The sequence below is a fragment of the Eretmochelys imbricata genome, chromosome 14 (assembly GCF_965152235.1).
Source record: "Eretmochelys imbricata isolate rEreImb1 chromosome 14, rEreImb1.hap1, whole genome shotgun sequence".
Taxonomy (NCBI): Eukaryota; Metazoa; Chordata; order Testudines; family Cheloniidae; genus Eretmochelys; species Eretmochelys imbricata.
Window position 1 is genome coordinate 29,588,114 of NC_135585.1, and position 15,030 is coordinate 29,603,143.

The following is a 15,030-nucleotide window of genomic DNA, read 5'->3' on the forward strand; positions in this document are numbered from 1 at the left end:
GGGATTGAGGCGCATGAGATCTTTGTCTACAGTGAAATGGTTGTCCAATTCGGTTCCTAGTTTGATGTTTTTGCCTTCATCCCTCCACCTGCATGAGCAGCACAAACCTCTGTGCACTTGGCCTCTAACCCAGCCGCGGGGCTCTGCGCTTGTAGATTTCAACCATGCTTTGTACTTTGCTGTGAATATCACATTGCAGCTGCCAATGGGAGATGCTGCCAGGGATTTCTATGGAGCAGCAGATATCCCAAAAGCCAGGGCTCCGACGGAGCCCCAGGACGACCCTGACAGCAGTGACATGGAGGAGATGGAGGTGGAGGAGATGGAAGAATGGGAGGGCAAGGAGATGGATGTGGATTAGAACATCTCAGATTTGAGAAGTGCTGGGTGTGCATATGGCACCTACGATGCACCCACACGAGAGGGGCTTCCTCACCTCTCACTGTTTAGAGAGCTAGGCATCTCAGGGGTTCTCTTATATATATTTTATTATTCCTTTCTTCTTTGCACTTACAAACTTTGAGCAGATTTAGGAATGAATGAATGTTCCGTTTCCAGTGGTGTCTTCATGCCAACAGCTCTGGGATTCGGACACGATACGGGAACAATAGGGTAACGTACATCAAATCTCTTCAAACCAGACAGTGTGATCAGCATGGGCAGCAGGTATCATGTGGCTGTGGTCACTGAGGTTGCAGTGCCCCGGGGCTGGGGTCTCGCCCCCCAACCTCTGCCGTCCAGTGCTGGGGCTGTGGGCTGAGGTGAGGGTGCTTTGGGCTCCTGCGGGGGAGAGGTAGGTAGAAGGAGAGGGAGGGGGGCAGAAGGGGAGTGGCGGGACCTCAGGGACAAGGGGAAGGGCCAGGCTTCCTGGGTGGCCAACTCACTGGCAGCCCGTGCTGATCGGAGAGTAGACAAATGATCGTCAGGCTTTGTGCTGACCAGCTCTAAGTCAGAGCAGCCTTGGGGCTGCTCTAATGTACATTCCGCTCCACATAGGCCCAGGTAAGCTGAGAATAGCTGCACTACAATGCCTTCTGGCCATGGGAAGCAGGGCAGTTGAGGCCTTTCCACCTGCCAGGGAAGCCTCTATCTGCAGATATCCTCTGAGGGTATTGACCCTGTGACATTGCACTTCATAAGCTTTATAAAAATGTTTAAGTGTGAATATGATGTAACTGGAATATGCTTTATGCAAAAGGTCTCTATAGGTTTTGTAATGAGACCTTACAAATCTACTGAGTGTGTTCATCCTATTTGGATGAATGTGTCATTCTTGTATCTGAAATTAGGAATATGAGATATCACTCTGAGGTCCTACTGTAGTTATGCAAAGTGTGGGCCATTAATGGTGGCTTAGAATCTTGATGGCTCCCATTAGCTAGGACAACTGACCGTAGATGGCTCTGTTCACCTGCAAGCCTTCACTGCATACGTGCGGGCCAGTCCTGAAAGAATGGAGGGGGGCTCTCAGGACATGTGAACATGTCACATGATACTTGAATCCATCTTTAACCTGGTGCTTTTCCATTTAGAAGGAGGGGTGGAAACCCAGAGAGACCGTGAGAGGATTCCCGCCTTGTGCCAAAGATATCAAAGGGGGTGGAACAGAACAAAGGGGGCTGCCAGTCATAAGAAATCCCCAAATTACCACCTGAGCTGGAACAAGGCTGTACCAGGGGAAAGGATTGGGCCCAGACTGGAGGGAGTCCAGTCTGGGAAAGAAGCTTATTGGAACATCTCTCAGGGTGAGATTTATCTGTATTCCGTTTCTTAATGTATTAGGCTTAGACTTGCGTGTTTTGTTTTATTTTTCTTGGTAACTTATTTGTTCTGTCTGTTATTACTTGAAACCATTTAAATCCTACTTTTTATATTTAATGTAATCACTTTTGTTTTTTAATTAACCCAGAGTAAGTAATTAATAGCTGGGGGAGCAAACAGCTGGGCATCTCTCCCTATCAGTGTTATAGAGGGTGGACAATTTGAGTTTACCCTGTATAAACTTTATACAGAGTAAAACGGATTTATTTGGGGTTTGGATCCCATTGGGAGTTGGGTGCTGGAGACAGGTGACCTGCTGAGCAGTTTTGGGTGAAAGTCTGCAGCGTTAGGGGTGTGGCCCAGACCTGGGTCTGTGTTTGCAGCTGGCAAGCATGTCTGGCTCAACAAGGAGTCCCAAGCTGGAAGGGAAAATGGGCTCAGAGGCAAATTCAGCACGTCAGGTGACAGGGCATTGCAGGTGTTCTCCTCACCCTGGTCGAATGCCTTGTGTGGGTTGTACCTGGGGGGTGCAGGGGTGGAATGAGCCGGGGACGGCTGCCCGTTTGAGTGATTCATAGCAGGCAAACGAGGCACCTTTGGGGGAGCCTTGTCCAGGCCTGCCATGGGTCAGCTCTCTCAAACCACCACCCCTGGCAGCACAAGCCTGACCTTCCAGCCCCCTGCAGGCCTCGCTCTCTGTGTACAGGTTAGTGATAGACACTCCCAAAGCCTCTGAGCGTCCCTCGGGAGTGCTCAGCCCGTTCCCCGGAGCACACGCAGAACTGTGACTCTAATCCCACAGGCGCGGTCCACAGCAGCTTGTAAGATTCAATTCAGGCCAACCACTCTACTGAGAACCCAGCACTTAGATATACAGAGAACAGGAATGAGTTTATTATCAAAGAACAGAGATGCAAGCGAGAGTGAATAAATACTGGTAACACCCATTGTTTCATGTTCTGTGTGTATATAAATCTCCCCATTGTATTTTCCACTGAATGCATCCGATGAAGTGAGCTGTAGCTCACGAAAGCTTATGCTCAAATAAATTGGTTAGTCTCTAAGGTGCCACAAGTCCTCCTTTTCTTTTTGCAAATACTGGAAAGTAATGGTTACATAGGATTTTGTTTTCTAACACTTTCTAGAACCGGGGTTCTCACAAATTTTTGGCAGCCTCAGAATGAGGCTCTGACAATACTGAACTAACTGTAGGAAAAACAAAAAATAAATTACATGTGCATATTTACATAGGGATTTTTTGCAGACTCAATAATAAATATAAGGTACAGTTGTGTCTTATCTTTACTGGACCTAAGCACAGAACAAACCAGTGCTTTGCACAGTCTTGTCTTTTTTGTTGTTCTTTTGCTTTTTTGGTCAAAGGTGGACGGCTGTACAAGAATTCTGAACTAAATTTAAAAATGCTTTACATAATAGAAAGGATAATGACTAATAATGAAAGAATGTATCTGCCAATATGTCCAAAGTTTCTTTCACAGACAAAAAAACCCAATCAACGTAGCCCAGTAATAATAATGATAACAGTAACAACAAAATCTGAGCCGTTGCTGTTGTCTTTTCAGCTTGGTTTTTGCATCATTTAACAGCTTGCGCCTCTGAAGCTCACCGTAGTAATTTGGTTCAACTTCCTTGCACAAGTGCTGTAGGGACGTTGCACGACATACATTTCAATTTGATGAATTTCTCTCTCACACTGCAACTTGTTCAGAAATGAAATCAGATGGCTTCGGAAACACAGGAAACTGCCTTTCCCCCTGGTGCTGAAGTGTTTCTTTTTCTTTCTATGTTTTGCTTTTCTTAGCAGAAGGTCCCAGAGGAGCCACCTGCTGTCACATTCAAGGTCATTTTCTGGCACTAGATTATCTGAAATACTTTCTGATACCCAGTCACATTTTAACTTTTTCACCTCCCTCCCCACCCCCATGAACAATCGCAACCTACCCAAACACCACGCAGTGAGATGGCCCATAGCCACTTACAGAGCTACAATAACATGAGATGTAAACACAGTGGTTAGAGGTCTATAAAATCATGAGTGGTGCGGAGAAAGTGACTAAGGAAAAGCTATTTACTTGTTCCCATAACACAAGAATTAGGGGCCACCAAAGGAAATTAATGGGCACCAGGTTTAAAACAAATAAAAGGCAGTTCTTCCTCACACAGCACACAGTCAACCTGTGGAACTCCTTGCCTGAGGAGGTTGTGAAGGCTAGGACTATAACAGGGTTTAAAAGAGAACTGGATAAATTCATGGAAGTTAAGTCCATGAATGGCTATTAGCTAGGATGGGTAAGGAATGGTGTCCCTAGCCTCTGTTTGTCAGAGGGTGGAGATGGATGGCGGGAGACAGATCACTTGATCATTGCCTGTTAGGTTCCCTCCCTCTGGGGCACCTGGCGTTGGCCGCTGTCGGCAGACAGGATACTGGGCTGGATGGACCTTTGCTCTGACCCAGTATGGCCGTTCTTATGTTCTTAGCCAAAGAATACACTTTGTGACTTGAAAGAAAACCACACCTATGTAGCTCAGCTCTGCCGGCATGGTACTATTTAAAAGGGAGCACGCATGAGGATTTATGGCATTTAGAAGACACCTTTAATACTTCACATCTGAGCGATTGTTGGGGCACTTTGTAGGCTCTTGTGGCTGCAAAACAATCGGCTGTTGGCTGCATTTGAGAAATGCTGTTCTGGAGTCTAAACGAACAAGGCCTTCCCTTAGCCACATGCTGGGGAAATGAGGAAAGACTCCTTCTCATGAGATCACTCCCTCTCAGCTGCAGAGAAAAGCTTGACAACGTGACCCTGAGTTTAAAAGGTTCAAAAGCAGAAGGCGAATACGAAGTTTAAACGAGTTTAAACAAGACACACTTATTGCTTGAGGGCCCCACTGCCTGATTTTGAGATCTTGGCTCCTTCAAGTAGGTGTGAGTTGTGTAAGTTTCACTTCTAGGAGTCTCATTTCGAGCCCCTTTCGAGTGCAGTCTCTTTTCCCATCTGTCAAGGTTCCTTCCCCACTTTGAACTCTAGGGTACAAATGTGGGGACCTGCATGAAAACCTCCTAAGCTTACTTTACCAGCTTAGGTTAAAACTTCCCCAAGGTACAAACTATTTTACCCTTGGACTTCCACTGCCACCACCAAATGTTTAACCGGGTTTCTGGGAAAGTGTTGTTTGGAAACGTCTTTCCCCCCAAAATCCTCCCCAAAACCTTGCACCCCACTTCCTGGGGAAGGTTTGGTAAAAATCCTCACCAATTTGCATAGGTGACCACAGACCCAAGCCCTTGGATCTTAGGGCAATGACAAAAGCATTCAGTTCTTGAAAAGAAACATTTTAATAGAAGAAACAGTAAAAAGAAAAGGATTACCTCTGTAAGATCAGGACGGTAAATACCTTACAGGGTAATTAGATTCAAAACATAGAGAACCCCTCTAGGCAAAACCTTAGGTTACAAAAAAGACACACAGACAGGAATATTCATTCTATTCAGCACAACTTATTTTATCAGCCATTTAAAGAAATCATAAGCTAACGCATATCTAGCTAGATTACTTACTAAGTTCTAAGACTCCATTCCTGTTCTGTCCCTGGCAAAAGCCTCACCCAGACAGACACAGACCCCTTTGATGTTCTCCCTCTTTCCAGCTTTTGAAAGTATCTTCTCTCCTCATTGGTCATTTTGGTCAGGTGCCAGCGAGGTTCTCCTAGCTTCTTAACCCTTTACAGGTGAAAGGATTTTTCCTCTGGCCAGGAGGGATTTTAAAGGTGTGTACCCTTCCCTTTATATTTATGACACCATCACATACACCTCAGGTTTGCTACAGATTCACTGTCTTCCCATGTAGCACCGTGAGCTGCTGACCCCTTTCTCGTCGTTCAGATACGTGCAGTCACCTCCTCCTCTTAAGTGAAACCTGCAACACAGAAGCCAGGGAGCTGTAGTCAGGCGGAGGCCAGGCATTTCACACCAGTCCCAGCCAGGGGAGCCATTCTCCACAGTGGAGGCCTGAGTGCAGAGCAGCTACTCTCCCAGCCCCTCTGGAGCAGAGCTCAGGACAGCGGGGGCTTTGCAGAACCGCTGACTGTTCCTGACCCTCTATGCTGAGCAGCCCACAGGGGTCCTGGAGAATGGACAGTCCCCAGCAGGACAGAGAGAATTTGTTAGACTGATTGTCAAAAGGGACCAGCCCTCTAACAAGAGGGGCAGACCATCACCAGAACCAGACGACTGAGCAGGAAAAGCGGGGGACAGGAGGGATCTCGCCTCCTTGAAACACATGGAGCAGAACCAAGATGACACTGAAAGAAGAAATTGCATTCAGGGGTTTCCTTTTCCGTTGATCTATAACTCTTGAGCTTTCCATTGGGGATGGGGGAAAAAGAGAGTGTTGAAGAAGTTCCTTTGTGAAAGCATGTGTTCCTTGTTTGTAACCCTCACGTGACTCTCCCAGAGTTCACCTGGTGTGGAGGGTGGAGCTCTAGGGACAACATGCCTCTCGGGAGATTTGGGAGGGTTCAGCACTGGTTTTGGATCCTACAGCAGCTGATCTGCAGGGTCCCACATCCTAAGGAGCATACCAGACAGGGAGTCTGTACCCCAGGAGAGTGCCACAGAGGCCCGAACTCAGGACAGTGTCTGGTAGCTCTTCAGACCCAGTGAGGCTGGAAGCAGGTGGGATCCAAAGGTTGGGTTCAATACAGCAGAATGGGGACTGTCCATTGGGGAGCCCTGACCCAGCGCCAAAAGAGCCTGATTTTTCAAAGTACTGAAGTAACCCAGACCAGAGAAGTGGGGGGGTCTCCATCCCCCTCTAATGGCTGGCCTGCAAAAGAGCTTTATCAATGGGGGGGGTTTCAGTTCAAGAAGTGGATTCTTTCAGTCCTATGGCAGAGGCTCATGCTTCTAGTCCTGAAGTCCCAGGGTTCAAGCAGCGCTGGTTTTGTGATCACACTTGGAGCCCACTGAAACCCATCGCGGGGTGTTGGCTGGGCAGCCATCACTACTGTACCCCGTTCCCGTGGGAGCCCCAGGCGTCCAGCACCTGTGAACCGCAGGCTCCTTTAACATCGGTGCCTTGTTGCGGATTCAGAGGCCTCACCAGCCAAGTCACTCAAACCTGCCGGCTGCAGTCCCCAGCGGGACCTGCACCTGCAATGCAGTGCTCGGCATGCTGCCCTCTCTAGCAGCCACTGTTAACCTGAGCTCCCTGCTGCCTCCTTTCCCCGGGGGAGGGTGGGGGGGGTCAGACACCCCAGAGACCTTGCTGAAGAGGGCTGGGGGAGAACAGCGAGTGTCCCAGCTGAAATCCCAGCGCGCTGCGAGGGCATCTCTGGCTATGGTGGGCTCTGTCTCCGGCCCAGCACCGTGCTGCGGGGAGGAGCCAAGATTTCAGGGACATGCCGGCTCCCATCGGTCTCCGATACACGCAGGACGCGAACGGACCAGGGTCGTGTCTGGTTGTTTCACTAGCACTGAATGGTGGATCTACCTGAACTCAAACAGCTCAGACACCAGAATCCCAAGCCCAGGGAATTAGTACAGAGGGGTGAGAGAGACTCACAGGTGGTTGAATTTGGTGCTGTTGGTCCATTTCCAGGGCTGACCCTGTTCCCTCCGGAGGCCGATCCAGTGGTCCTGGACACCCTGATGGCGCAGCAGGAACGCCTTCAAGAAAGCTGAGGGACAGCAGGTATCAGCCCCAGCTCCAGTGCTTCCCCACCCCCACCCCTCCAGGGCTCTGTGCCGCAGAGAATCCCAGCTGCATATTCATAGAGTATCAGGGTTGGAAGGGACCTCAGGAGATCTTCTAGTCCCACCCCCATCCCCAATTAAATCATCCAACAGATTTTTGCCCCATACCCCTAAATGGCCCCCTCAAGAATTGAACTCACAACCCTGGGTTTAGCAGGCCAATGCTCAAACCACTGAGCTATCCCTCCCCCCATATTGAAGAGTGCTCAGTTTATTTTTTTTTTTTGGGGGGGTGTTCCTCTGCCTTTTGCAAAGTACAAGATCACCCAGGCAGTATTAACCCTCCCCCTGCACAGAGCAGCCCCACCCCTGTGCTCCCAGTCACCCATACCCCAAGTCCCCCTGGGCTGGAGGCAGCTGCTGGGTCTGAGCTCTCTGCAGAGACGTCTCTTCTCACAGATCAGCCCCCGCTCACCACAGCAAGGCAGGAGGAGGGAGCGAGTCAAGCTGAAGTGGGAGCGAGTCAAGCTGAAGTCAATGTGAGAGGATCCCCTCCTCCCCCGCCTCCTCGGCTGGCTGCTCCTTTCCCATCCCCACAACAGGAGCACTGGCTGGGTTCTCAGTCCCACTCCAGCAGCCAGCAGGCCAGGAGATGCCTGAGCCAGCCCTGCCCTAGACAGAAGCTGTCTCCCTATTTGGGGAGGGGGGCAGCTGAGAATGGGCAATCCCTGTGATCACACACAGACAGTAGGGCCCTGGGCCCAGCCTGGGCTGGCGTTCAGCAGCTGGAAGTTCATTCACTCTGGCCTCCCAGCACGGGAGGGCTCAGAGCTGCTCCTCACCCCACGGGGCAGAGCCCAGGTCCTACTGCAGCAGCCACCACTGTGCCAAGATCAGTGTATGGCAATTCGAGAGTCTCTCACCATTTCGTGCTCACTGTCGATTCCAGCCAGGGAGGCACCCGGTGCACAGCAGCGGCTCCGGCTGTCGGTCCAGCTCCCTTCCATCTCTGAGAAATAGTAGCATTTCCCTCGGTATCCCATCCAGCCGTCCGGGCACGAGGGGCCAGCAGGGGGGCACAGATCAGCTGATGAAAGCTGAGATGTCAGTACTGAGAATGAGACAGTCACATGGAGGGTAAGAGTTACACCTAGAATTGGGCATTTGACTGGTACAAAAATTGGTCAACTGACCAGTCAAATCTGTCAAAGAGTGGTCAGATATTTTAAAATACCAAATTTATCAGAATTGGTTACCTCCCGCCAGGAACAAAAAAGAGCAAGACGTCATTCTCTCCAGTAGGTTTAGCTTTCGATAGATACGGATCTACCTAATTTTTTTTTTTTAAAATGTACTTCACTGAGTTATTTTAGCTCAGAAAAAAAAGGCAAAACAATGAAACCAGGTTCCGGAAAACACAAGTGAGGCTCCAAGACGCAATCCGAAAGGCAGGCTGCCTCCTACCCCCAGGGCTCTCGCTGGAGTATTTGACTGTGGCCAAACAGGCAGTCAGTTGGCCAGCTTGCCAAGCCCATTGGGACCCCCAGCTGGGGCTGGACCATGGCAATCAGACGCAGGGGGACGGAGACGTTTGTCACTGTAAATTTGCCTGGCAAGAAGGATTCCAGGGACACTCCCAGCCTGCGAGGGACTGACACAGCTCAGAGCATTTCACCCCAGGCACAAGATCAACAGCTGGACGTTCAACCTCGCAACAAACAGCAGGTGAACAACTGAGAAGAACTTGGGAACTTTCACACAGGGACATGAAAGCCACAAGGGGGCGCCAGAAAGCACAGCAACCGGAAGCGACCTGTTGCACTGTGGGCCAGGAATGATGGAACTTAATTCACCTCCTACCTGCAGACTTTTCTCTCCCCAAACACAGCAGCAAGAAAGGCACTTTCTGGAAGCCCTCACGGCAGTGTAACCCTTTCAGAGCCATGAAAGAGCAGCAGTGGGGTCACCCATACGTGACACCAAAGAGGATTTGAAAGATCTGTCTAGTTGAGAGGAGTCGGATTCAAACCCCTCCAGATGTTTTTGAGCACGTCACTTTTGTTTGCACCACAGTAACTCGGTAGCTGGTTTTCAAGCCTTCTCATGTGGCTGGCGCTCAGCGAGGAACAGACACTCTAGGTCTGGAAGAGTTAGGAAACGTGGCAGCGGTGATCAGAAAAGGAGCATGTGTTCGCCTCACGCACAAGGCATGTCTGACCCTGTAGATTTAACTGTCCAGTGCACGGTAGCCCACACCCCTGCCCTACTGAACTGAGCAGAGAAGTCAATGACTAACAGTTGATGGCACAGGCTGTCTCCACCATCCATCTCCAGGTCAGATGCCACATGTTCTGCAGAGCTCCCTGCACCTGCAGGTGTGTAACCAACCCTAAGCTCACAGATTCCCACCTTACACAGTGAGAGCCAATGCTGCCCATTGCAATAGCCTGCCATTACAGCAGGGAGCTGGGATTCAGGGCCCATCTGTATCAGAGCAATCTGCACCAGTATAATCACAGTGATGCAGTGACATCCGGGCAAGCACCTCCTGGAGATGCGCTGGAGCAGTGCGGTTTGCTCTGGTAACTTCCTGCAGCAAACTGCACCAAGGCAAGCTCCTTTGTGCACCAGTGCAGTGCGTCTCCTTTAGCGGTTTGCACCAATTCAACTGCACGGATCTCATGACATCGGCACAGAGGATTCCTAATGCAGACAGACCTGGATTCAATCCCCTCTGCCAGCTGCTAAACCCTCCTGGGGCCCAGTGATCAGATCCCAGGGCAGTAGAGAAATCCCATCCCCGACAGTCTCCAGCATGCCCTGTCCCCGACGACGGGGGGATACAGCAGGGTTCATGTGCACGGCAAACAGACACCCTCTGCACGAGCACACGCTGTCTGTCTGGGCAGCCCGGGGGTGTGAATGGTGCTACGGGACCCTTCATGGCCAAGCTCAGCGATTGGGGGGTTTCCACACTGCGCTGGTGGAGGGGTCTCGACTGACTTCTACGGCTCATTTCAGTAACACGGCAGCACCTGCCGCCCGGCCACAGGCGTGAGCTGAAGATCCAGGAAGGCCAGGCTGGTAACCTCAGAGCAACACAGGGAAGGCAAAGGGCTCAGGGATGCGCTGCACCCTGTCCCATTGGACACCCTGGACAGGGACTGTTTCATGGCGCATGGCAAAGGCGACTTGGGTCCAAAGTGCTCAGAGATGGGCTGGGGGGGGGCTAATGTCAGTCAGATCGTCCCGACACAGAGAGTGCCCAGGTGCAGGGGTCTGGGAGGGAGCAGGAGGAGGGTCGGTGAGGAAGATCCCCCAGGAATCCTCTGTCCCAGGGGCAGAAGCCAGACAGGCCGGAAGGAGAGAGCGACCGTGGTAGGTCACGGGGGAATGGGATGCACGGAGATCGTAGATGGAGGGGAAGGGAGCGGGGCGGAAGCTGGGAACTCACCTGCCAGAGCAATGATGGCAGCGATCAAAGCAGACGATACAACTGTCAGTGCAACGACAACTCTACGGGTTGGACTTTTCTTGCAGTTCCAAGGAGGGTCTGAAACAGAAAGACCCGTCAGGCAGGGCTGGGAGGACACGTCTCACTGACAGCACCGGGGCTGGAGCTGCCCTGGAACAGGCACCGTTCTGTCGATTGCTCCTTCCGTCAGACACTCTGGGAGAGGAGCCCAGAGGGTCAGGCAGACCCCCCCACCAAGGGCAGATGGAGGCTCCATGTCTCCCTAGAGCTACCCTGGGGCTGTTACCAAGATCCGGCTCTGGCTGGGTAGCAGGGCCTCAGAGCAGCAGCCGGGCCATGGTAAGACGCAGCTGTGGGGAACTACAGACCCTCCCCCTGCTCTGGGCAGGGAGCCTGGGGGGAGGGATACGGACCTGGGGCTGCTCTCAGCCCCCCACCCCAGGCAAGTGGAGGGTCATCCACGGCTCCCTGCAACTGCCTGGACTCCAGCTGCCAGCCAGAGGTGGGTGGGGGGACCTCAGGGGGAAGAGGAGGGTGAGGGGCGGGGCCAGTGACAAAAAGTGGGAGGGCCACGCCCCCTTCCAGCACCCCAGGCAGTCTCAGTGTCTCTCTCCAGCCTGCCCCCAGGCAGAGATGCCCCATTACCTGGGTTCCCTCCAGTCTCCAGGTGTCCATTGCCATTAACACACAACTCCTACAGCGGCTCTTCGCTCTCAGCAACCCAGCTGCTGGCCCCATTGTCGCTCTCAGCGACACTCAGGCCACAGACGCTGCTGCAGGTGCTGGGCTGGGGTCGGCTCCTCTCGGTCTGAGTGGGTCCGATTTGGCAGCAGCAAAGCCGAGGCAGAGGTCCTGGCCCTGGCTCCCCGTCCCTGCTCCAGACTCTCCAGCCGATCTGAACCCGAGACGGACCAAGCAGGACAGGTCAGCGGTGGGGGAGGCCATTTGTGGTTTCTTGTTCCCTGCCCAGCAGCCCAACCCCCTGCCAAAGGCGGTGCCATGATGATTAAAACCCCTTAACTCCTATCGGCCTCTCTGCCCCCAGGGCCTCAGAGACCTGATGTCCTACGGGCCCCTCCTACCCGTGACAGGCACCCAGCTGGGGGGTGGGGGAGAAGACCCTTCTCACACACACAATCCTCCTAGAAGTAAGTGTGAGTCGGATATCAGAAGGGGAGGGGCTGGTGCTCGAAACAACCTTGTCCCTGGTCCAGCCCCCTCCTTGAAGGGTGGGACTTGAATCAGTGTCCAGCGCTCCTCTGCCCAGCCCCTCCTTTCCCTTCCGGGGGGGCTCTCCTGAACCCCCCCCGCTCTTCGGCCCAGGGCCTGCCCCCCGAATCACCACCCTTTGGCCCAGAGTCCCAGCCCTTCGGCCAAGGACCGGCCCCTGCCACTGTGCTGCCCTCCCAATGCGGTCCCCAGGCACCGCCCAAGCCCCACCCCCCTTCAGAGCCCCGCCCCCCATGCGGTCCCCAGCTCCGAGCCCGAGCCCTGCCACCCATTAGGGCTCCGGTCCCTCCCCCTCCCCATTTGGTCCCTGAGCCTGAGCCCCGCCCCCCATTAGGGCCCGAGCCCCGCCCCCCATTCGGGCCCGCGCCCCGGCCCCTCCCCCTCCCCATTCGGGCCCGCGGTCCCCCCTCGCCCCAGTCCAGCGGTGGCTGGAACCGTCCCGCAAACCCCGCCGCGCAGCAAGCGAGCCAGCCACCGCCGAGCAGCCAGCAGCACCCACCCACCCACCCGCGGCCCGGGCAGGGACCCCTGGGACCCGGAGTCTCACCCCCGGGAAGAACGCCCAGCGCCGCAGCCCAGGGAGGAGCTGAGGTCCCAGCAGCCAGGTGGGCTCGCAGCGGATCCCGCCGAGTGAGTTCGCAGACGCAGAGCGACCGAAGAGCGACCGGCTTCCCTGTGACCCCCGCGCCAGCTTCATTCCCACGTGGGTCTGAACAGCGGATACGTCCCTGCCCGGGGGTCACCGCAACAGCGGCCGATCCCCGCCCTCATCCCCACCTCCATTTAACCCCTGGACTCCCTGCCGCTCCGCTCCCCACAAACCTTCCCCCTCTCTCCCGGGCTGGCCGGGTGCCCAAGCGGCGTCCCGCCCGGCCCTGGGCAAAGCTCCGATCGGGGCTCAGTCCTCGCCCTCCCTGGCCTGCCCGCCCTGCCCGTCCTCCTCCTGAAACCTTGTCCTCCCTCTGCCCTCCCCTGCTCCCCCCACCCCCGACCCCTCTGATCGCTGCTTCCCCCTCCTGCCAGCTCCCCGGGGCCCTTCCATAGGCTCTGTCCTTGGTCCCCTGGGGCTGACCAAACAGTATATAAACACATGGGGCGGGGAGGGTCCTTACTGGTTTGTTTCGGTGTAACAGTGTGTGACAAGGAGCGGGGAGGTCTTGAGAAAAAAAACAAACAAACAAACCAGTAAATGTGACATGATTTATGGCCAGCCTCCCTCTTCTGTTCTCTTCTCCCTCTGCCCCTCTCTCTGGGTTGTCTCCTCTGTAAACACAAATTCAACTCCCCTCTCCATGCTGACAACTCACCCATTTGCCTCTCTGCACCAGCCCCATCTCCTGCTGGCCAAATGAACACCTCAGCCTGTCTCTGGGACATCTCCTTGTGCCTACCTAGCTGTCAGCTCAAGCCCAACATGGCTAGAGCAAAGCTCTCTGTCTCTCCTCTCCTGTCCAAGCCCTCTCTATTACCTCCTTTCTCCATCGCTGTGGACAACGCCAGCATCCTGCCTGTCACTCAGGCCCATAACCTGTCATCTTCCACTCACACCTCTCTCTAGGTCAGGGGTGGGCAAACTTTTTGGCCCAAGGGCCACATCGGGGTTGCAAAACGGCATGGAGGGCCGGGTAGGGAAGGCTGTGACTCCCCAAGTAGCCTGGCCCCCACCCCCTATCCACCTCCTCCCACTTCCTGCCCCCTGACTGACCCCCATCTCTAACTGCCCCCTCTGGGACCCCATCCCCTAACCAACCCCTGTCCCTGAGTGCCACAACCCCTGTCCACACCCCTGCTCCCTGACAGCCCCCTCCCACCCCGGGATTCCCACACCTATCCAACCCCCCCTATTCCCCATCCCCTGACCGCCCCCCCCGAACCTCCACCCCATCCAACTGCCCCCTGTCCCCTGACTGCCCCTTATCCAACCCACCCCCCACCCGCTTACCACGCTGCTCAGAGCAGCAGGAGCTCGCAGCCACGCTGCCCGGTAGGAGCAGCAGGCCAGAGCACCAGCGGCACAGTGAGGTGAGGCCGCAGGGGCGAGGGGACAGCGGGGAGGGACCTGGGGCAAGCCTCCCCTGCTGGGAGCTCAGGGGCCGGGCAGGACAGTCCCGCAGGCTGGATGTGGCCCGCGGGCCGTACTTTGCCCACCTCTGCTCTAGGTCCTCACATCCAGGGCTGTGCTTAAGTCTTGTGGTGTTTTCCTGCATAACATCTCTAAGATACAGCCTTTCCTCTCCATCCACACAGCTAAAATTCCCATCCAGGCTTTGATCACATCACATTTCAGTTACCGCCACATGCTTCTCTTTTCCCTCTTCCCCAGCTCATATCCATTCAGAATATTGCTGCAAGCTGCAAAGATCATTCTCTGAGCCCACTGCTTTCACCATGTCACTCCTCTTTGCATCCCTCCACTGGCTCCCCCTTCTCTATTGCATCAAACAGAAGCTGCTTGTCTTCTCTTTCAAGGCCCTTCACATACTGTCCTCTCCCAACCGGACATCTCTCATTCACTCTACCAAGGTGTTGACTCCCACCTCCAATCGGTCCATGCTGCCAGCAACACCCACTTGTTAAATTTTCAGACAACCACCTTCATGCTTTCTGCCACATGCCCTTCATGCTCGGAAGGAGAGCCCCTTAAACATTTGCAAACCTACCTCATTATCCACCTCCAATTCCCAAATCAAAGCTCTTCTTTGCCCTGGTTTCTACCAAAAATTCAACAGCCTGTCTCCTGGGGTGCTGAGACCACTGCCTATCATACCGACCGATACACTCTCATTATTTCCTTGCACTCCCCCGTCTGTCTGTCTCCATCTGTCTCTTGTCTTATACTTAGATTGTC

The 15,030-nt window shown here is 53.8% G+C and overlaps 1 protein-coding gene across 1 annotated transcript; it reads right to left on the minus strand.

Moving 5' to 3' along the window:
• Positions 1-5,611: 5,611 nt before the first annotated feature.
• Positions 5,612-8,520, minus strand: LOC144274738 (C-type lectin domain family 2 member D-like). The gene is made up of 3 exons (XM_077833797.1): positions 8,401-8,520; positions 7,347-7,450; positions 5,612-5,699 (listed from the first exon to the last, which is right to left on the minus strand). Exons 1-3 carry the CDS (start codon positions 8,518-8,520, stop codon positions 5,612-5,614), a joined length of 312 nt encoding a protein of 103 aa, XP_077689923.1.
• Between the last annotated feature and the right edge of the window lie 6,510 nt (positions 8,521-15,030).

What these genes read in the sequence shown, in the direction of transcription:
- LOC144274738 (XM_077833797.1), bottom strand. Translation starts at nt 8,520, where the DNA reads ATGGGATACCGAGGGAAATGCTACTATTTCTCAGAGATGGAAGGGAGC. An exon ending in TCGACAGTGAGCACGAAATG is followed by an intron (nt 7,451 to 8,400) that starts GTGAGAGACTCT and finishes GCTTTCTTGAAG; the next exon opens with GCGTTCCTGCTGCGCCATCA. An exon ending in AGCACCAAATTCAACCACCT is followed by an intron (nt 5,700 to 7,346) that starts GTGAGTCTCTCT and finishes TCTGTGTTGCAG; the next exon opens with GTTTCACTTAAGAGGAGGAG.